The sequence below is a fragment of the Tachyglossus aculeatus genome, chromosome 15 (assembly GCF_015852505.1).
Source record: "Tachyglossus aculeatus isolate mTacAcu1 chromosome 15, mTacAcu1.pri, whole genome shotgun sequence".
NCBI classification, from domain to species: Eukaryota; Metazoa; Chordata; class Mammalia; order Monotremata; family Tachyglossidae; genus Tachyglossus; species Tachyglossus aculeatus.
The window spans coordinates 6,963,388-6,985,521 of NC_052080.1; the positions used below are offsets into that span (position 1 = coordinate 6,963,388).

The window sequence follows — 22,134 nt, forward strand, 5'->3', positions numbered from 1 at the left end:
TCTCTGGCTAATACTGATCCCCTCACAAAAGAAAGGCAGAGAGGGCATTTTCTTCCTCCATTTGTTGGCACTGAGCTTCCACTCAAGGACATGATGTTATTGCATTGCATCCAGTGAGCACTCAAATATTGTTACCACTACTACCCAATGGAGATGTGATTTTTATTGGGAAATATAGTGCCAGGAGTTGGAAATTTAAGAAGAATCAGTTACCATGAGAATATGCAAGCTAACTTTTGAACCATGCTCTGCTATGTAATAACTAAGTGACTGTCTTTTGTGATTGCAAATTTTATCCAGGTTTCAGTGTTGCCTTATAATACTAATTAAAAATGAAAACATTCAACCTCTTGAGAAGTGACAGCTGTTAGCAAAGCCAGTCTGACACCATTAAGAACCCACTTTATGCATGTGAGGGTGATTCCTATAATCCTTTGTCAAGGAAATTGTTGGTGGGATTCAGAAAGCTTGGGTCTGTTTGTCTAGAAGTCTGGAACACTTCAGTCCCTATTCATTTGTTTTACTTAAACATTTACCTTTCTTATAAGTGAAATGGAAATAGAAGGGCTCACATTTCTGTCTCTTCCTCTTAATGCAGTGCATATAGTTTCTGGGTCATGAAATGGGATCTCTGCTGTCCCCTGATTAGCAAGCAGCCAGGACCTTAGAATTAATTGGAGTAGCTCAAGGCATCAGTCACCGAAAGATTTGATACTAGAAAGCCTTCCAGACTACACTTAGATGATTCAGGCTAAGATAGCCTGGTTTTGAAAGTTGCAGCGTATATAAATAGAGACATGGATTCTGCTAGGATTTAGCTATTCTGTCTTTATAAACATCAATGTGGTTTCTAACTACAGATAGTAGCTTTGAAGGTTACACAGTCTTATAAAACATAGGATAGTGTACTTATCTGAACAAAAGAATGGATTTGAGCCCCTTCTAGACTGTGAGCCCACTGTTGGGTAGGGACCGTCTCTATATGTTGCCAACTTGTACTTCCCAAGCGCTTAGTACAGTGCTCTGCACACAGTAAGCGCTCAATAAATACGATTGATTGATTTGAAAAATGAAAACTACCTAAAAGATTTTATAAATGTGAGACGGCACCATTCAATTTCATCCCAGCTGGCGCTAGCAAGCCCCGAGAAGTGGTGTTTCCCTTCTGGAAGATTTTTGCATGCATTTTTCATTCTCTTTGCCCTGAAAGCAGCCTGAATTTGATTTTAATTCCTTCCCATAAGCAGATGTGAGGTCCATCTGACCAACATCCCATTTCCCTCAGACCAGGCACTTTTAAGTGTTTATCAGTTCAGTGGTTGAGCAGGCAGAAACCAGCTGTTTTTGGAGCCCTTTTTTGAAAGACAGCTGAACCAAGCCAGAGAGATTTTAGGCATTGAATCTGATAGAGCATCACTGGTAAGGAATCTAATCTAACATCATTAAATTCCTTCACATCTGCTACACGTTTTTCATCTGTTAGTTGTTAGCTAAAAAAAGAACTAAAAGTTGTTGTTCTTTGTTTTTGACTCCTTTCCATTTGCCTAGTAATCTGATTTTAAATTCTGTAAACTGATAAAAATTGTGAGCTATCATTCAGTGAGAAGGAAAACAAACAGTATTTCTAGGAAAAGATGATTTATCAAATGAATTGGATATGCACAACAAATAAATTACTTTTCACATCCGAAAATATGCCTGGTATAAATATACATTTTGAAGTGCTATCAGAGATATTGAGACCATGCCTAGACATTGGATAATTTAAAAAAAAAAAAAGCTTTGGCAGAAGAAATACCAGTTCAAGCATTTTTGGTCTACAGTGTCTTAATGCTACATTGATTCCCCACCAAGAAATAAATTCCTTAAAAAAAATTTTGATCCAATCAGGATAATCTCCTGAATTGAAGAGGATACCTGTCTAAATACTGTTTCACTCCCACAGTTTCAGCTGTGGCATTTATGTAACTTCCCCATTCAGCAAAATCCCAGGTTCTTCAGTGGTGGAAGGTAGGCTAACCTGCACTATCTACCCACTTCTGGCCACACCAAATAGAAAAATATGACCACTGGATTCAGGTTTCTCCAACTCACTTCGTATTAGCACCCTGCTCTCTTCTCCCACTCCACCGCAACTTGCACTCTTCATGCCTCTTAGCTGTACTTCACTGTTGACTTGTTCAGTCCTGACTCCTGCTGAATGCCCTTCCTGCGGAATGCCATGCCTTCCTTCCTAAAATCTGCCAAACCACATCCTTCTCCACCTTTAAATCCCTCATAGAACACCAGGGGGCATTCCCCAACTATTCTCCAACTTCCCCTGATCAGTTCTTCCGATAAATTATCCTTAATATTTACATGTCTATCAATTTTTAATTCTCCTCATGTATTCATTTATTTGCTCATTTTCTGATGATTTTTGCGGTCACTACTTGAATCGATGTTTTCCTCTTTGTTCACATTGTACTGATGCTCTCTGGGTATGTTTGTTACCAAGGTCCTAAATGCAGTGTTTTACACCAGGAGGTACTTAATAAAGGACAATCATCTGTAGTTCTGAGTGAATAATGGCAATGGTAATGATGATGGTATTGGTCTTGGAAGTTAAGCCCTGGCACAGAGCTCATTTCATGCCGTTAGACTCCCTTCCCATCATTCAGACAAAAATCCTTATTTTCCTCACTCTGGTTCTTCCCTTTCCATGCTCTGAACCATTACAACTCAACTGGAATAGTCTCTCTTCTCCCGTTCACCCAGCCTTTTCCTTTCTGGCCTTCAAAAGCCTTCTAATCAAGTCTTACCTCCTCTGTGAAGTCTTTCCTTACATCTCCCCAAATCCTTTTGGTTCCCCTTCACCGTTATGGAGACAGGAGGCCATGTCGCCTAGTGGAAAGAGCATGGGGCCTGAGAGTCAGAGGACCCGGGTTCTAATCCTGTTTCTGCCATATGCCTGCTGTGTAACCTGGTTAGATCAAAGGTATTTTCTCAAGCTCTTTTACAAGTTTTCCTCAAGTATGCCCCACTTCTGAACAACAGATAGCTTTCTTGTTTCTGTCGATTACATGAGCATATATCCTCCCAAATAAATAGTTTGTGCTGAACTGTGGTGTGGTTTTCTTAAGTATTTTCCAGGGTGGAAAGAAGAGATTGGCTGCTTAGACCACAAAGCCATATAGTTTTTTTCACTGGTAACTTAAAACAGACTGAGCTTGTAGTGTAAAACAAGGTCTTATACTATAGCATCTTTCACTCAAGAAGCTGGAATTGCATTTTCCACACTTGGCACTTTATCACCTCTCACCTTCTATAGAAGCTCAAATTTTCTATTGCCTCCAGAACATCTCCACAGGTGTGTCCTGCTGGCACCTCAAGCTCAAACAGATTTCATCTTTCCTTCCAAACCCATAGTCAACAGCACCACGATCCTCTCTGTTCCAGAAGCCCACAACTTGGTATTGCTGTCTGTAAAATTTCACATTCAGTCTGTCATCCGTAAAATTGCCCTCATTCCATCCTAATGGCCACTGACCTGGTCCAGGTACTTTCATCCCATCGTGCCATCATACACGTATATCTTTACTCCTCAGAAGACTTTGTTACCCATTCTTTTGGTTCCTGCCAAGCCCATCTTGTCACTGTGCCTCATTGTCCATTCTCCAGTGTCTGTCTTCTTGCTCCTGCCCTTCCTCCAGCCTGAACTTCCTCTTCCTATCCAATTCTCCAGACCACAGCTTTTCCCATATTCAAAGCGCACCCCCCACCCCCAGGAAATCCCATGTCCTCCAGGACGTCTTCCATGAGTAAGCTTCACTTTCTTAACTGATGTCCATCCAACAGCTGTCTTCAGATCTGTGAGACAAAGACTGTGTCCAACCTGATTATCTTGTATCTATCCTGGTGCTTAGTACAGTGGTTAATATATAGTAAGTGCTTAACAAATATAATATTACTTAGCACATATTTCTACAGCTACTTTTAGGCTAATGCATTTTTTCAATTTATAGTAACATTTATTTTCTATCAGTTTTCCACATTTCCTCCATCAGCAACCGTAGCATTATTTCTTGCTCCTCTGTGTTTATTTATCAATGACTTTTGTCTGCTAATCTCCCCTTGAAGATCATAAGCTCTCTGAGGGTAGGGATCATGTCTGTTATTCACTTAGTATAATCTTTACCATATGGTAGATGCTCAGTAAATACTCTTGAGATTGGTTGAGTGATCTACAGGATGGTAATGAACTAAAACCTGAAGTGTGATCAGATTAACAGCATCACATCTTGTGTGTGCATGTGTCTGTCTTTCTGCCTATTCACCTTTGTAAATATAGTATATATATACATCCTTTGTTTTTATTTGGGTAGTGTATGTGAAAATGGGAAAACATGTTTATCATATTTGAAACCTCTTTTACGTTTATGATACTTGAGCTATGAATTCAAACCTTGGGGGCTTCAGATACCATTCCCTGCTAGTAAAATATGACACTGATTTGAATATTTCTAAAAACTACATAAACCTTTTGAAAAAGGCTTATTGGTGTTAAGGCCATAAAACTACTCTTAGCAAATAGCATTTTTATGACAAGGATAAGTGAATCAAAAACGCACAAATTAAAGTCATGGGTTCTTATCTTGGCTCTGCCGCGTGTCTGCTGTGTGACCCTGAGCAAGTCACTTAACTTCTCTGAGCCTCAGTCATCTCATCTGTAAAATGGGGTAGAGACTGTGAGCCCCATGTAGGAAAGGGACTATATTCAACCTGATTTGCTTGTATCCACCCTAGTGCTTAGTAAAGTTCCTGGCACAGAGTAAGTGCTTAACAGATAACACAGTTATTATTTATTACTATGTGTATGTGTGTTTATACATACCTACACAAGATTGAATGTGAGAGCACACTTGCCCTTTAAGCTTGAAGATGATGCTGTTGATATTAAGATGTTATCGGTGGAGTGTGAATGTGGCTGATAAAATCGATGTGCAATTTGACAATCCAAGCCTTATTTATAATTGGGCTACATTTTACCAAAAACCAAGGAATGTTTTCAATTCATGTGTTTAATAGGGTGTGGATTTTTAGGTTTTAGTCAATTTCACTTTACTTCTACCATCTAAATAACTTCTTTTAGGTGATGGTGAAACCCAAAGAATAAAAAAACAATACTTTTAAATTTTGATTAGCAAGATATGTACTTAAATCATCTTGTGAATCCATTCTACCACATGTGATGAATTGTCAGTATATCACTATGTTCAATGTGCGTTTTGGAATCTAGTATTTGTAAGGTTTTTTTATTGATAAATACGCCCCTTCATGTGTCTTCTCAATCATCATCTTTCAAAATTGATGAGTCCTAACTTTTGCAGTTCTTTCAGTTTGTCTTCGTATTAATTATTCAGTACCCATTAAGTGCTACTGAAATAAATAATATTTACAGATTCTGGAGAATATTGGCAGTTGTTAAGTGCCAAGAAGTCTTCATTAAATAGGGCCAGAGTGGGAAATTCAGATTAGCTAGTAATCAGGTGTATTTATTGAATGCTTACTGTGTGCACAGCAGTGTACTAAGAGCTGGGGAAAGTACAATATATCAGAGTCAGTAGACCTGTTCCCTGTTCATAAGGAGCTTACAGGCTAGCTATGGCATCAAACCAACTGGAATGGACTTTCCCTAATCTCTCAATGATCCATTGGCTCAATTAATCTTAAAACTGGAACTTGAACGTCGTAAGATAAACCCCGGCTTTGCCACTAGCCTGCTGTGTGAATTTGGGAAAGCCACTTAACTTCACTGTGCCTCAGTTCCCTCATCTGCGAAACTGGAATTCAGTACCTTTTGTCCCTCCCACTTAAGACTGTGAGCTCCATTGAGACCTTATCATGTTGTATCTACCCCAGCTCTTAGTACAATGCTTGGCATGTACTATAAATAAATACCACAATTTTGATTATTATGATGATTACTAATAATATTAGCATTTTGCCACTTGAAGCTTTGTAAATTATTTTACCTAGATGATTTCTTTCTCTCCACTTGGTTACAATTTTTCAGGGTTTTTTTGGGTAACAGGCACCAGTGGTCAGTTTTTGCTCATCTCATAAATGGTATTTAATTTTTCTTCTTTCTCTAATGAAGAACGCACACTTCAAAAACAAGAGCTGAATAGTGTTGTTTTGGATTGATGTGGAGGCCAAAAGCTAAATTAAGCCAGGTTACCTTAACATTGCCCTGAAAAGCAGCATAGAGCAGTGATGTCAAGCATTCGTTTACTCACTTGTGTCACTTGCAAATGCCAGGAAGAAGTAAAATGCTAAAACAGAGAGATCCCACACTGAAATTTTACAGCATGTTTCCCTTGATTTCTGAGAGTTACTCCTGGAGTTTTGTAACTATTTTGACATGGGCATTTGTGTAGAACTTATTTTAAATTTCACTGCTTAAAGCTCAACTCTCCATCTACAAATTTCGATTGTTTTCCAAAGGAATGTGAAATCCTCAAATGTCCATTTAGAGAGAAATTAATCATTGCAAAATTACTTCATTTGAGATAATAAAAATCAAATGTAAGCCATGTTTTTAGCTTTAGCCTCTAGTCCCTGGCCTCTAGGAGCTACATTTCAAGGAGTTTGTTATCTGTTTCAGCTAGGATGGAATTTTAAATACTTTTGGGTTTCTCTTTTAACCTCTGGTGTAATGTAGGCCTGATTTCACCTCTACAGACAAAATCATAGTTCATGGTAATCTTGTACATTACAATTTGTGTTCTTGTTTGAAGAATGGAGTCTCCAGCTGGAGACAGCACTAAACGTTAATGTCCCCATGGTTCATAAACACAGACTGTGTTATAAGAATTATAAGACTTACCGAGTTCATTTTGAGAAATTTTTGGTTAATGAAACCGAGTAATGTAAGTGTCCAAATTTGTGGGTTTTGGATTTTTTTTCCAAATCATGATGTACAAATAAAGTCTTCTGCTAGTCAGATTTGATAAATGTGTTCTTTTCTGACCATTGTCACCTGAGATTTTGTTTCTAGTCCATCAGACACACTCGCTTAATCAAGACTTTGAATGTGAATGGATCATTGGTATCTACATTTCAGTGAAAGCACATTTTTCTTCTGACAGGAGACTAGGCTTCTGACTTTTGAGCAGGTGTGTGTTGAGTATGACATTTCTTTTGTCAGTCAATCATATTTATTGAGCACTTACTATGGGCAGAACACTCTTAGAAATGCTTGGGAGAGTTCAATATAACAATAAACAGACACATTCTTTGACCACAACGAGCTTACAGTCTAGAGAACGAGCTTACAGTCAACAAGCCTGACACCATTCCTCCATGATGATGTGGAATCTTTGACAGATTGGATGGGGCACCATGCTATCCAGGGCACATCACCTCTGTGTGCCCCAAGCTTTTAATGCCAGTAGGGTTAAAGGGCTGTGAGTTGTTAGGGTCGAGCAGTGGCCAAGTGGCAACAACAATTTTGATGCCAGCCCGGACTGCAAATCTGTCCTTTCGCAGAAGCTGTGTTATTTCCACTGGGAGGTGAAAGTGATTATGTAAGTTCTCCTCCTGTCTGCAAGAAGCTGGGGGACTATTTGCTCCTTCAGCTGCGGGTAAGAAGGGGAAGCTATGGGAGGAGCCCAGTGTAGCCAAAGCACCGATCGGTGCATCCAAGGGTGTGTTATATACAGTACCCTAGTGAATGTCCCAGGGAGATTTTGCTCATTGAATTGATATTTCTCCAGGGAACCTTATGAAGGTAACCTTAGTATTCCGAGACACTGAAATGAAAAGCAGTAAGAGTTGCCACAAATCCAGTGCAAAGGCAGGATAAGAACTCCTGCTTTCCACTTCTGCGTTTAAACTGCCTGACCACACAGACACTTTGTTGTTTAGGATCCGATTACTCTGGGAGCATACTCAAGATAGCATATGGCTGAAGAAGCCAGAACCCTTGTAAAGTTCCTTGAAAGAGTTTATACCTACATATCAAGGGAAAATAGTATAAGACCAAACTGGCTGGGGGTTTATCAACGTGTCAGTTATTTAGGGGTTTGTGCCTAAGCATATTTACCAAGGAGAATCAGAAGATGTTAAATTTGAATAAATTTTGCTGCAGATTCCTGGGATAGCATTTGGGGAGAGGAGGTCTAAGTGCTGAATTTTCTCTTTTTGAAATATGTTCTCGCTGTTTAAAAAGTCCAAGCTGAAAAATAACGCCTAGCTGGTGTGCTGTAGTCCAGGGCTGAGGTATGTAGAAGTGTAGATTTTACATGACAAGGCTAGTCATTTTAAAGTTCATCTTTGGGAATACAAATGTACAATGAATATTTTTTTGGGTTCGGCAGATTTTTTTCCACATGAAAGTATTTAATTTTAGAGTTATACCTTCCTTTCTTAAAAAGGAAATGGCAAAGTCAGTGTTCAAGTGTTATCTCCCCCATTGCTGGTTTTGTATGACACACTAACTTTTTAATGTTGCTGATTGTATTTCAGGGTGGACAGCCTTCATTTACACACTGTCCGGTAAGGTGCATATTGGTGAGTTGTCATCTCATTTTTAAATTTACTCTCCATTTTATTTAAATTATTTGGAAGGAGGATTCAATTTCCTAAAATGATTTCTTTGGGCAGTAGGGGAATCTAAGATCCATTTATTTTAGAACCGATTCCTATTACAGTTTAAAAGTAGCTTTCAGTAAGTATCCCTATAGTTAGGTGACAATAGACAAAATTCATTTATTTAATTATTTTGAGAAGTATGAAGAATTACCAGCCTAGGGTCATGACCATTAAACTATAGCTGCAGCTGAAAGTTGAATTTTAAAGACTATCCTTCATCCTGAATGCCAGGGAATGTTTTATCAAGGAAGAAGAACCTTTATGGAGTTACTTATTATGGTTTAGAAGCCAATATTCTACCCAAATGGAAGGGAATGTGAGTATTCTCCTCAAAATTAAAGTCATAAAGCTGCAAGCAAGATGTCAAATCCATTCTAGAGGAAAACAAAATCACATCTCCTGGTTTTGCCAAAGCTGCTAAAGAAGTAGTAAAGTTTAAACCTGTTTACTTGTCTGCAAACCCAGGTTATGGCTTTGATGAGGCCAAGAAAAAACAAAAAACAAATGAGAAAGTAAATGCTTTTCATCCCCCTACCATCTACCCTCTTTTCCTTTCCTCATTTCCTCTTCCTTCTCCCTCCCTTTTGCTTCCCTTGCCCTGTCTGGCCTTTCCTTCCCTTTTGTTTCCCTCCATTCCTCCCCTGCCCCTCTTTCTCCTCCTTTTTCTCAGCCCCATCCCTCTCTTTCTTCTCTTGTTTTGTCACTTTCTTCCCATCAGAGTCGTGTGCCACACTCCACCCATCCCTCACTCAAAAGGAAATTTTGGTATTCCTGCAAAGTGCACTTAGTCTGTTTCTTGATTATATAGACCATCCTATTAAGTACTAAGTGAGGTGACGATTTATAATTTAGCCTTTTATCAGTAAGAGTGAGAAAACAGAGAAAATGGGAAAAGTCTTTAGAAATGAACCAAGTTTTCAAAATTGTCTAATACGTTGAATGGCTAGAGCCTTGTACAGGGGTTCAGAGTCAAGAAGCTTGGCTCTGTTACATGATCTCTACCTCTGTTTTCATGTTTGTAAAATAGGCATGATTTTTACTGACTCGCTTCATTTGGCGGGGAGTCAGAAGAGCAGGAGACCTTGGTTCTAATCCCACCTCTGCCATTGGCCTGATATGTGACCCCAGGTAATCACTAAACATCTCTTGTCCTCAGTTTCTTCATCTGCAAAAAGGAGGGTAAAATATCTGCTCTCCATCAAGAGAAGCAGTAGGGCTTAGTGGGTAGACCACAGGCTTGGGAGTCAGGAGGACCTGTGTTCTAATAATCCCAGCTCCGCCACATTTCTGCCATGTGACCTTGAGCAAATCACGTAACTTCTCTGGGCCTCAGTTATCTCATCTGTAAAATAATGATGGTATTTGTTAAGAGCCTATTATGTGCCAAGCAGTATTCTAAGTGCTAGGGTAGATATAAGGTGATCAGGTTGTCCCACCCGGGGCTCACAGTCTTAATCCCCATTTTACAGATGAATATTAAGAATGTGAACCCCATGTGGGACAAGGACTGGGTTCCAGCAGTTAGAACAGTACTTGGCACATAGTAAGCACTTAACAAGTACCATAATTTTAATTATTATTGTCATGATTTCTGCGAGCCCATGTGGGATAGGGACTAAAGGGACTAATCTAATCTGATTATCTTGTTTCTACCCCAGCATTTGGCACTTGGGCTTGGCACAAAATTAGTGCTTGATAAATGATGTACTAATAATGATCCTGGTATGGTAAGGACTATTCATTCAAAATCATTATTTTGCTAATACATGGGAATGTGGTTTTCTGGTTATAGAAATTTTAGAAATGCTCAGGATAAAAGAAAAAAATGTATAAATAACCAAATGTTATCTGCACTCATTAGACACTAAATAAATATTGTTGGTTAAATCAGCTAATAATGATATATGTCCTTATTTTCTAAGTGAGGAAAGAGCCTGGCCAGGGCCCTTTAGACCCCCCCAAATGTTTAGAGGAGAGAAATTTAGACTGGCCCTAAAAAGGGAGCTTATTAGTGGAGGGAAGGAAGTGATTAATAGAGATAAAAGGATTTCTGCAGGGTCAACCTAAGGACAAAATTTGTGACATTAGCCATTTCCTAAAGAAGAAGATGAAGAAGCAGTATGGCCTAATGGAAAGAACCTGGGCCCGGGAGTCAGAAGGACATGGGTTCTAATCCAGGCTCTGCCACTTCTCTGCTGAGTGACTTTGGGCAAATCGCTTAACTTCTCTGTGCTTCAGTTACCTCTTCTGTAAAATGGGGATTATGAGCCCTGTGAGGGACAGGGACTCTGTCCAACCTGATTACCTTGTATCTACCTCAGGGCTTAGTACAGTGCCTGGCACATAGGAAGCACTGAACAAATTCCATAAAAAAAGTCCAAATTGTCCAAGATAGCATCTGCTGTTTCTCTATCCAGACAGATTTAGGATAAAAGTTCAAAGTGTTGGACACCTATTCTGGTAGAATAAGATAGTGTGTGTTCTCTCTTTGGATAAGTAAGTATTCTATTTATTTAATTTTAAAATTTACATTGCCCGGTCTTTTCAACTGCTGGACTTTGCATTTAGTTAATGTAAACACCCAAAAGAGCATATTGTAGGTATTTAGGGTTTGTCAAGTATACTTACTGTTTTTGTATCGCCCAAGGACTTCCTCTGGTTTCATTGCTCTAATATTCAGCTAGCCCTTAGCAAAGTGGCTTCAATAACTGAAAAACACAAATACATGAATGAAATGGGGGGGGGATATTTTCTGAAGTTTATTGCATATTAAAAAAAACCTCAAGTGGTTTATGGTAAAATGAAGATAATGCAAATGGACATTGATAGTGGGACCATAATTGATGGTTATATCTAATGAAACAGGTTTAGAATAGGTTTGATTGCTTTGTATTTTTATGAACATTTACACAGCCAAGTTAAAAGAAATATATGCAGTTATATCATTTTTAGGAGATTTTTATTTATAACTTTTTGTAATTTTTTTTTTAAAACTCTGGACTTGATATTCTTGGCCAAGGTTAGCAATGGAAAATACTTATTATCTGATTTGGCTCGATTTGCAATTGAAAGCTGTCAGAAAAAAAGAATACTTTATTTTTTGAGACTTATTTTTAGTGTAGGAGATAGTTCAATGAAAAATCACAGCAATGACCAGTGAACAAAGATATTATCTGTCTTTCCACTATTCCATGACTCCCTCTTACCATTTCTTTTGTTTCCATGGTACTGTAAAATGAAGTGACATATTTATTAAAATGTAGTCAGGGTCCATGAAGCCAGGGTGAAGTAAATCCCCTTACCCCAACAGTGCATATGGCTGTGTGAAGATCTACTTCTGTCCATAATTTCATTTCAAATAGTCTTTTCAAGAACAGTAAACGTAAGAGAATGAATTCCACGTTAAGTCAGAGGTACAGATCTCTGTCAAATCTTTTCTCTGAATTTCCAAATTCTGCTTTCTGGAGCAATAAAAGCCACTCACAAGCAATGTAGTATTAAAGGTTCACATGAATAAACAGCAGGCTCTTGGTTTAGACTGCTTACTTAGTCATATATTTCAAATTCAGCCCAGCCACCAGCCTACCCAGTTGTTTTTAACAAAGATTATCTGTCCATAAAAAAGCAGTGGAAGAACCATGTAAGCTATTCCTGAAGTACAGTGATAGAGTCCCCTATCAGGAGTGACAGATGAGCATCTGGCTTGAAACTTGAGGACTTAAACCGAATGGAGAAATTGAGCATAGTGAGAGTGATTTGTGCAGTGCCACTGAACACTGTCTTACCCCTGACACTAGTGTTCCATTTGGGGCCCAGAGTGCAACAAGTAAGTAGGCAGGCAAGGGGTGCATCAACCACGGGAAGTTACTGTTAGCTATTTTCCCAGATTTTTGCTCTGCCTGTGTCAAAGTGATACTGAAGTGAACAAATGTTTTGTTGTCTGTCTCCCCCTTCTATACAGTGAGTCCACTGTTGGGTAGGAACCATCTCCATATGTTGCCGACTTGTACTTCCCAAGCGCTTAGTACAGTGCTCTGAACACAGTAAGCGCTCAATAAATATGATTGAATGAATGAATAAATTACCAAACTCCCATTCTCTCAATGTGTACTTAGTGTAGAAGGGGAAGAGAGATTTAAAGCTGAATTTGTTTTCATTAAACACTGCCTCCTTCTACTCTGCAGTGGATTTCTGAGCAGCGTCCGCATGTGAGTGTTCATTTGCGGACATGAAAGTTGAAGATTACTCAAAGATAAATACTCTCAAACTGGAAACAGCTCTTAAATTGTTGGGATTTTTTTTATTTCAATGTTTTATCTTTACTTGCTGTCTTTAAAGGCCCTGATGATGCCCAACAAAAAGTAGAACCTCATCACACTGCAGTGTTGGGTGAAGGTGACGGTGTCCAGGTAGAAAATAAGGTAACTATTCCTAAAATGTTGGTTTCACTTTGTGATTAGTACTTTCATTCTATTGTAATCCAGGAAGTTTCCCATCACTTTGCCTAAATTACTCGTATAACTTCAGTTTTAAACTCTTTACATCAAAATTACCTTCCAAAAAAATCTTATGTTTTTTCTTTATTTTCCAGTGGCAATTAAAAGACTCCTCTTTTATGCTCCATTTTCTTATTTTTTCTTAAATTAAATCTTCATATTTCCATATCAACTCTTACTCAGTTTTTCACAAGATCCATGAAGTCTTCAAGCTTTTTTGATGAATTTATTGAAGATTCTTTCTCCATTTCTGTAGTCTAGTCAATCATTCCTACTTAATCACAGTGAGCCACATTGTCTCTATTATGGACAATTATAATAGAACTGGAAAAGGTTCAGAGAAGGGCAATCCAATGATCAGGAGAATGAATAAGGCCCCTTATGAGGACAGACTGAAAGTATTAGGATTTATCAATCTGGAAAGACTCAAGCTGAGTGGGGATACGGTTGAAATATTCAAGATCCTGAAACATGTGGACAGGACAAACATGGTACTGTTCACCAAATTCCAGGACAGCCATCGATCCTTAAATGTGGGAGGCACAAAACAAACAAATAGAAACACTTTATCACACACAAGATGATAAGCATATGGAATCTGTTACTATGGAATGATGTCCAGGCAGAAGATAGCAATAGATTTAAGAAGGGCTAATATAAATTGATGGACATGCGGGCCATAATGAGTTAAACAAGGGAAATTTTGGCACACTTTGAAGAAGTCTTAGGGATCCCAAAGCATTAGGACCAATCAATTTATTTAGCAACTTTGAGCAAAATAAAAGCAAAACACACATTCCCTGCCCAAAAGTTAAAAATAATAATAACTGTGGTATTACTTAAGGGTTTACAATATGCCAGGCACTGTACTAAGTGCTGGGGTGGATACAAGAAAATCGTGTTGGTTACAGTCCTTGTCTCATGTGGGGCTCTCAGTCTCAAATCCCATTTTACAGATGAGGTAACTGAGGCTCAAAGAACGAAGTGACTTGCCCAAATGGAGGAACCTCATGGAGAGCATTGAGGGGGATCCAGAGAGAGAGAGATAGCCATTGGAGGTTTTTTGAGGAAATGTGCAAGTGGTGAGCATATTTTCAGGAAGATGATACGGGCAGCAGTAGATTGAGGGAGGAATAGGCTGGCGGTAGGAAAGCCAGTACAGTAGTGAAATCATGATAAAAGATTTTGGACCAGGTTGTGTTTTTTTAATTGTATTTGTTAAGCGCTTACTACATACCAGAAGCTGTACTAAGCGCTGAGGCAGATACAAGCTAATCAGATCAGACACAGTCCATGTCCCATGTGGGGCTCACTGTCTCACTCCCCATTTTACAGATGAGGTAACTGAGGCACAGAGAGAAGTTTGGTGACTTGCCCAAGGTCATACAGAAGACAAGTGGTAGAGGTGGGATTAGAACCCAGATCCCCTGACTCCCAGACCTGTGGTCTTTCCACTAGGCTACACCACTTCTCAGTTTGGTTGCTGTTGGTTAGGGCAGAAAGGAAGGATCCTAAAAAATAGAACTGTTTCCTTTGTAGCTGCCCCTTTTCTTCCTCTCATAGATATACTCAGGTCCTATTCTGTCCCCTTACCCTTGCCCATCCCGGCCAACACAACTGTCATTTAAAGGGTTTGCCAAGGATGCGTACTTTCTTTTTATATGGAAACTTAGAGCTGCAAAGCCAAAATTCTTTTTATTCAGATACTGACTTTTAATATGCAAGTTCCAGTTTACTCATCTATGCAACTCCATAGAACAATTAAACATTAAGTCCCTTTCTTGATCTCCATTGTTTTATCCTTTCATTGTCCTGAGAATTATAGACCCTTGAGAGCTAATAATGGCAGATAGAAATGGCAGATTCATCCAAAACTCCAACTTACTGCTGTTTGTAACTTCTTTCACTTAATGCGTCATTATAATAGAGAGTCTTGGAGCCAAAACAGAGCTCTCTTGCCATTTATAAATCACTCAAGGCACACTCTTGGGACTTTTGTTGCCAGCCTGGCCTTGTAAGTGAATTCCCTGAGATCATCTATTATGGCTCGCCCTGACTGGTGTTCCGAGAACACTTCTGGTTAAGGCTGTCCCGAGGATCAAGACAAGCTGAAACCCTTTGGAAAAACAAAAATGAGTTTTAGATTATTCCATGACGATTTAGTTGATTGAGCAAGAACTGGAGGGTCCCTGCCTGAACCTCTCTCCATCACAAAATGGAGTAAAGTAGTGGCAATTTCTTCTGCAAGAACACAGTAATGTAGGCTTGGGACACAAACATCGTATGCGCGCACCACACACACATTCACACATTGTGCTGCTCAAGTGGTGAGTTATTGACTAGTGCTCAGTTGAACGTGCAACACAGACACTTCTAGAATAATTAAGCAACTCAAATTACCCATGGATGGAAACCTAAGCAGGTACGGAGTTTTAGAGACTTTCTGATTTGGCTGAACATAATGAATAAGTTTAGGGAAATCATCAGTAAAGGAAAGCAGGCCTGCATCCTGTGCCTGATTTCATTCATCCTATCTACATAGCCATGATTGTTATACTTACTCCCGTGTCCCCTATCTGTAATTTATTTTAATATCTGTCTGCCCCCGCTAGATTGTAAGCTCCCTGAGGGCAGGAATCATGTCTACTAGCCCTGTAGTATTGTACTCTCCTAAGGGCCTACACATTCCCTGCCCATATGTGCTTATAGTCTCCAGGGAAGCACTTACTATAACTCAGACACTGCACGAAGCCCTGGGATAGAACAAGCTAATTAGGTTGAACATAGTCCATGTCCCTTGTGGGGCTCACAGTTGTAGTCCCTATTTTACAGATGAGGTACCTGAAGCACAGAGAAGTAAAGCAGTTTGTCCAAGGTCACACAGCCGACAGGTGGCAGAGCTGGGATTAGAACCCAGTTCCTCTGACTCCAAGGCCCATGCTCTTTCCACTAGGCTATACTGCTTTTCCAGTCATTTAAAAGAACCAACTCTTGGCTTCAATGAATTCACTGATAAAATTCCTGGATCAGTGACTTAAGTTAATTCCCTTCTGTGTTGCCTTAGCACTAGTATTTGTATCCTTTATTCATCCCTTCATCAGCCACATTGCACTTATGTACATATCTGTAATTTAATTTATGTATTTATGTTCATGTCTGTCTCCCCCTCTAGTCTGTAAAGCTCCTGTGGGCATGGAATTAAACCAACTCTGTTAAATTTTACTCTCTCAAGTGCTTAGTACAGTCCTCTGCCCACAATAAGTGCTCAAAAAATGTAATTGAATGAAATGAGTAGTCATGGTAATTACATTCCTCTTTCATTATGTAATTTTCAAGTTAGAGTATTATTATTAATAACGGTAGTTTGGAATTTGGATTTTTTTCCATTAAAGGAAGGCTGTCTGAAAAGAGCACAACTAAATCAAATTTGTTCATTAAAGAATTAATGGGTTACTGAGGTCTGAAAGGTCTCATCAAATAAAAACAAAGAGATGTTTCAGATTTCTCCTTGATCATGGTGTGATCAATGTCTGTTACCCTCTTCAATTCTTTTGTAACAACCTAATTATTAAATATGATTGTTATTCAACATTAAATAACTACTGTTACAATTAGCAATTTTAAACTTGTTTATTTCTAGGTAGAAATCTGGGGCTTACAACCAGTTTCTGCCAGCAGTGAAAACATATCAGTAGATAAATTATTTGTGCAATGAAACAATAGTCTAATGGTTAGAAAACCTGCAGTATGTTTTAAAAATAATTAATTGCCAAGCCATAAACCATGAAATACTTTTGGAAGCACTTTGCATAATTGAACCTGAGTTTTCTTGTAATTTGAAATGGTATCAAGGATCTGACTGAGTAGTTGTTTTACCGGGTTACCTATTTTCAACACACTCAGTTTAAGATTACTTCTCATTTCACTTCTTTTATTTTGATGTGTCTGTAATGAATGGTAATGAATATCAAAATGCACCTAAATCATATACCTATTTGAAAATGTTCAAGATAACAAAGTTAAACCATTTTTAATTGGATTACACTTGATTTTTTGGAATAAGGTTTCAGATTATGACTAATTTTATTTCTCATTCTCTCTTCCTTTTAGTGATTGGAAAATGTTAATTGACCCAGTCCTATTCTCAGGGCCCCATTGCTCCTAAATAATTTCAGGGATTGATTTTTTTCAGCTAATGCCTGGGAAATTTTACCCCAAACTGAACACATAACCCTTCCGGCCGAAATTACGAATTCCAGTTGTTCCTTGTTACGCCTTCCAAAAAAAATCTAGTATTAAGCATATGTTTGTTATTTCATGTCTCCTCTGCACTGATTTAGGACCCTGAAAGAAGCCATTTCATTTTATTAGCGGGGGAGCCAATTAAGGAGCCGGTTGTGCAGCATGGTAAGCCAACAGCCATGGTGGCATTTCTTGTTTGCTTTTCCCTTTTTCATTAAAGGTACTCAATTTGGGGATTGGGCTCCTTTGCCATTTCATTCTGCTGTACAGATTACCTGTGAAGTTTCCTCCACACGTTTTAAAAACATCATTTCCCTTTCTTTGTGACCTCAAATAAAGAGTGGCATTCAGACAGCCCTAGGAGAGCATTGAATTTCCAGTAAAAAAAAAAAAAAGTATACTACTGTGAGTAGCACTGTTTCCTACAGCATTCCAGTCTTTAAGTCTTTCCCAATGTAATCCAAACAGGAACATTTTCTTCCTTTCTTGCAGTTTGCTGATCTCCACTCCAGAGGCTCAGATCTCTGTTTGGAGTCTTGTTACTGAACAGTTCTGAAATCTGTTAGATAAAGCCTGCAGGCAAGCTAGCAGCCAAAGGGTTCTGCTTGAAATAGGACTTAAAGGAATCCGAAAGCCATTCATTTCCACAAGGGCATTACGGAGTCAAGCTTTTCATGTCAGCATCAATTAGGAAAGATGCCTCTTTTGCCAAGTGAATTAAATGAATGTTCTGCAGTTCCCTTTGAGCCTTGAACTGCCTCATCATTCTCTATTCCAGGTGGAATCTCTCATTAGTCTGTAGAAGGCTGTCATTTTTTTTCTGTGGTATTTGTTGAGCACTTACTATGTGTCAGGCACTGTACTAAGCCCTGGGGAAGATACAAGCACATCAGGGTTGACACAGTCCATGTCCCACAGTGGGACTCACAATCTTAATTTCCATTTTGCAGGTTAAGAAATTGAGACACAGAGAAGTTAAGTAACGTGCCCAGGTCGCACAGCACCAAAGTGGTGGAGCTGGGATTAGATCCCAGGTCACTTTTTGATAGTCATTCCTCATTCAGCCAACCTGTGATCAAGTTGTAGATTATTAGGGCCTTTGCTTCTCCTTCTTTCTCTTTTTTTACTGCGTGCTAATCATTTTGATGTGCAACTGCTAGTATTGACTGGGGAAATAAAATGTATGAAACTCTAATCTGCTTTTTCTTATGCAGTTAAACTAGGAAAAGTGAGGGAAGAGACTCAGGTATTGATTAAAATGAAGTTTTGGCACTGGCTTTTAGTTATCCATACTGTTCTACCCCTGCGTTGCCATAGAATAGTGAGGTGTATCAGAGTCAGCTAGTTTGGAAAACTCTACTATCCTGACTGATCAATCAATCAGTGTTGTATTTATTGAGTGTTTAGTGTTTGCAGAGCACTGTACTAAGCACTTGGAAGAGTACAATACAACAGAGTTGGCAGACATGTTCCCTGCCCACAACAAGCTTACAGTCTAGAGGGATCAGATTATTACTTTTACCTCATTGGCATCTATTTCCTGTCAAAATGATGCTTGGAAATGCTATAATTGTAAAAATGAATTAGACACTCTGAGGACTGTAGCATTCAGCTATATTCAAAGAAGGGATTCTTCACAGGGGGAAGATTGTGATAAACATAGGCAGTCACGAAAATGACCACTTGACATATTTTCTTAGAGGAGTCCCCTCCATTTGCCATTTGTCGTTTGGAGGCTGTTGGAAAACAGTTGTCAGAGGACAAGACTTGAAGCTCTTTGGAAATCAAATATTGTACGAAGGTCCCAATGATGGCTGGAATGTGATGCCTTTATCTTTCAGAAGTTTGACTGTTTCTGTTCATCAGTGATCAACTAAGATCAGATGCTGGTCTCTATCTGCATCGTGATCTCTTGGAAATAATAATAATTATTAATTGTGGTATTTGTTAGGCATTTATTAATTGCCAAGCCAAGAGCTGAGGTGATTCAAGCAATCAATAGCATTTATTGAGTGTTTACCATGTTCAGAGAAGTGTACCAAGAGCTTGGGAGAGTACAATATAGTCAAGTTGGTAGACACATTTCCTTCCCACAAGGAACGTAGCGTGTAATGGATATAAGATAACCAGGTTGAACACATTCTGTGACCCACTTGGAACTTATCATCTAAGGGGAAGGGAGAAGTGACATTTTATCTCTGTTTTACATGCGGAACCTGAGTTACAGCAAAGTCAAGTGACTTCCCAAGATAACAATAATAATAATAATAATTGTGATATTTGTTAAGCACTTACTATGTGCCAGACACTGTTCTAAGCACTGGGGTAGATACAGGATTATTGAGTTGGACATAGCCCCCATCCCAAATAGGGCTCACAGTCTTAATCCCCATTTTACAGATGAGAGAACTGAGTCCCAGAGAAGTGAAGAGACTTCCCCAAGGTCACACAGCAGACAAGTGGTAAAGCTGGGATTAGAACCTAGGTCCTTCTTACTTCAGGTTCATGCTTTATCCACTAGGCCATGAGGCTTCGAGATTCAAAGTACAGTGGATGGTTGTGGGTGTGTAAGTGCTGAGGTGGTAAATGGGGAGAATAATTTTTTCTAATGGTATTTGTTAAGCACTTACTGGGTGCCAAACACTGTACTAAAGGCTGGAGTAGATACAAGCTAATCAGGTTAGACACAGTCCATGTCCCATGTGATGCTCACAGTCTTAATCCCCGTTTTCAGATGAGGTAACTGAGGTACAGAGAGGTAAAGTGACTTGCTCAGGGTCACAAAGCAGACAAGTCATGGAGACAGGATTAGAACCCAGGTCCCCTGACTTCCAGTCCTGAGTTCTTCCCACTAGGCCGTGCCATTTCCAGGTGTCCGTCTGCTTCTATGGGGTAAGGGAAGAGACCAAGGGACTGGGAACGAGAAAGCCAGTATTTAGAACAGTGCTCAGTGCTTGAACAGTGCTTGGCACATACTAAGCACTTAACAAATGTACCATTACTATTACTACTAGCTGTACCACCGGCTCACTGTGAGACCTTGGGAAATCTTTTACCCTCTCTGTGCCTCAATTTTCTCATCTATAAAAGGGGGATAAAATTCCTGCCTTCTCCCTACCTCTTACATTGTTAGCCCCAGATGGAACAAGCATCTGTGAGCTATCAATTATCTTGTATATACTAGAGTGCTTTGGCTGGCTTACATATCTTTCTACTAATTGTAATTTATTTTAATATCTGTCTCCCCCCACCCTCCCACGCACTAGATTGTAATCCCCCTCAGGGCCAGATGGTGCCTACTTATTCCACAATTGTACTCTTTCTCTGTAATTTACCACTCCAAGCACTTAGTATAATGCTCCACACACAGTAGGCACCCGATAAATGCCACTGATTGCTTCATTAGTAAGCACTTAATAACTGCCAACATTATAGAAGCCCAGGGCAGAAAAGTTAGTCTCTTCTCTTCGCAATCTCTCCCTGTATTTTAAATTGCAGATCTGACATCATTTTCCATAAAAGAAATTCAGAAATAAAAACTCATTCATTCATTCAATAGTATTTATGAGCACTTACTGTGTGCAGAGCACTATACTAAGCGCTTGGGAGGTACAAGTTGGCAACATATAAAGATGGTCCCTACCCAAAAATGGGCTCACAACTCACTGATACAATATATTTCTACTTAATATATTTCTATATTTCTATGCAAAATATTGTTTTCAAGAAGTCATATAAAACTGTGTATTTCTATCATAGGTCCTTTTGTAATGAATACCGAAGAAGAAATCTCACAGGCCATTATTGACTTCAGAGGTGCGAAGAATGGATTTGAAAGAGCCCGAACTTGGAAATCAAAAATAGGAAACAAGTGAAGAACAACAATAAGAGCATGTGTGGCAATTTTCTTTCCAGAACAGATATTTTTGAAGCACACTTTAGCTTTTCTCAAATCACATGTATAAATATTAACACATATAATATGCTTTATGGAACAAGGTTTTCTGGTGCCCAGAAATATAAGTGCTCAATAAATACGATTGATTTTGGTTCCAAACGAAAGTGTGGTCCTCATTTTGATCTGTACCTAAGCTTCCTTTAGAAAAAACAAAAACAAAAAACCAACAAACAAACCTAAATGTATTTGGTTACTTTCTTTATGAAACTCCATTAAGCAAATCCTGGGTCATTGGGAGCATGTAAACGAGTGTCTGAAATCCCTTCTTCAGTAATGTTAGTGACTGTATACCTAGCCCATGTAGGAGTTTCATGTTACCAGTTATCTACTTTAAAATAATAGCAGTCTAGAGGGTTTCAGTTAGTTTAAAACCAGCCACGCTATTGGTAGGAACGTAATAGGATTAGAGCCAAGACTTTACTGCATTTTCTGCCAAAGCCTGTATCAAATTTAAGACACATGCTTCTGCAGGCTTCCATGAAGGTTGTGAAAAAAGTTTTAATACTGAGTTGAATTACTGCTCTCTCAAACGCAAAACATTGGCTGTTATTCTACCAACTTAAAAAGAGGCAATAACTTGGACAGAATAGAAAAAGATTTTTTTTTAATTTTCTGGACATGAAATGGATTTGGGGTACTTTGGATTTTCAGGTGGGAGATCTTTCAACTTAAAGACCTACCATCTGGACTTAATTATTTTTAAGAACATAAGAACAATTTTAAAACTTCCTTTTTTCCCCCTAAGATTATACAAAAAACCTGACAGAGCCGAATCCATTATTTTAGATTGTAACATTATTAATA

At 38.9% G+C, this 22,134-nt stretch overlaps 1 protein-coding gene across 1 annotated transcript in view; it reads left to right on the plus strand.

The window, feature by feature from the left end:
- Positions 1 to 21,434, plus strand: part of PIR (pirin) — a 69,208-nt gene extending 47,774 nt beyond the window's left edge. Inside the window, exons 7-10 of the mRNA XM_038757185.1 lie at positions 8,509 to 8,553; positions 12,973 to 13,055; positions 17,471 to 17,537; positions 21,132 to 21,434. Coding sequence (XP_038613113.1) covers positions 8,509 to 8,553; positions 12,973 to 13,055; positions 17,471 to 17,537; positions 21,132 to 21,247 — 311 coding nt within the window. The 3' untranslated portion in view covers positions 21,248 to 21,434. The remainder of the gene's footprint in view (positions 1 to 8,508; positions 8,554 to 12,972; positions 13,056 to 17,470; positions 17,538 to 21,131) is intronic.
- Positions 21,435 to 22,134: the final 700 nt, after the last annotated feature.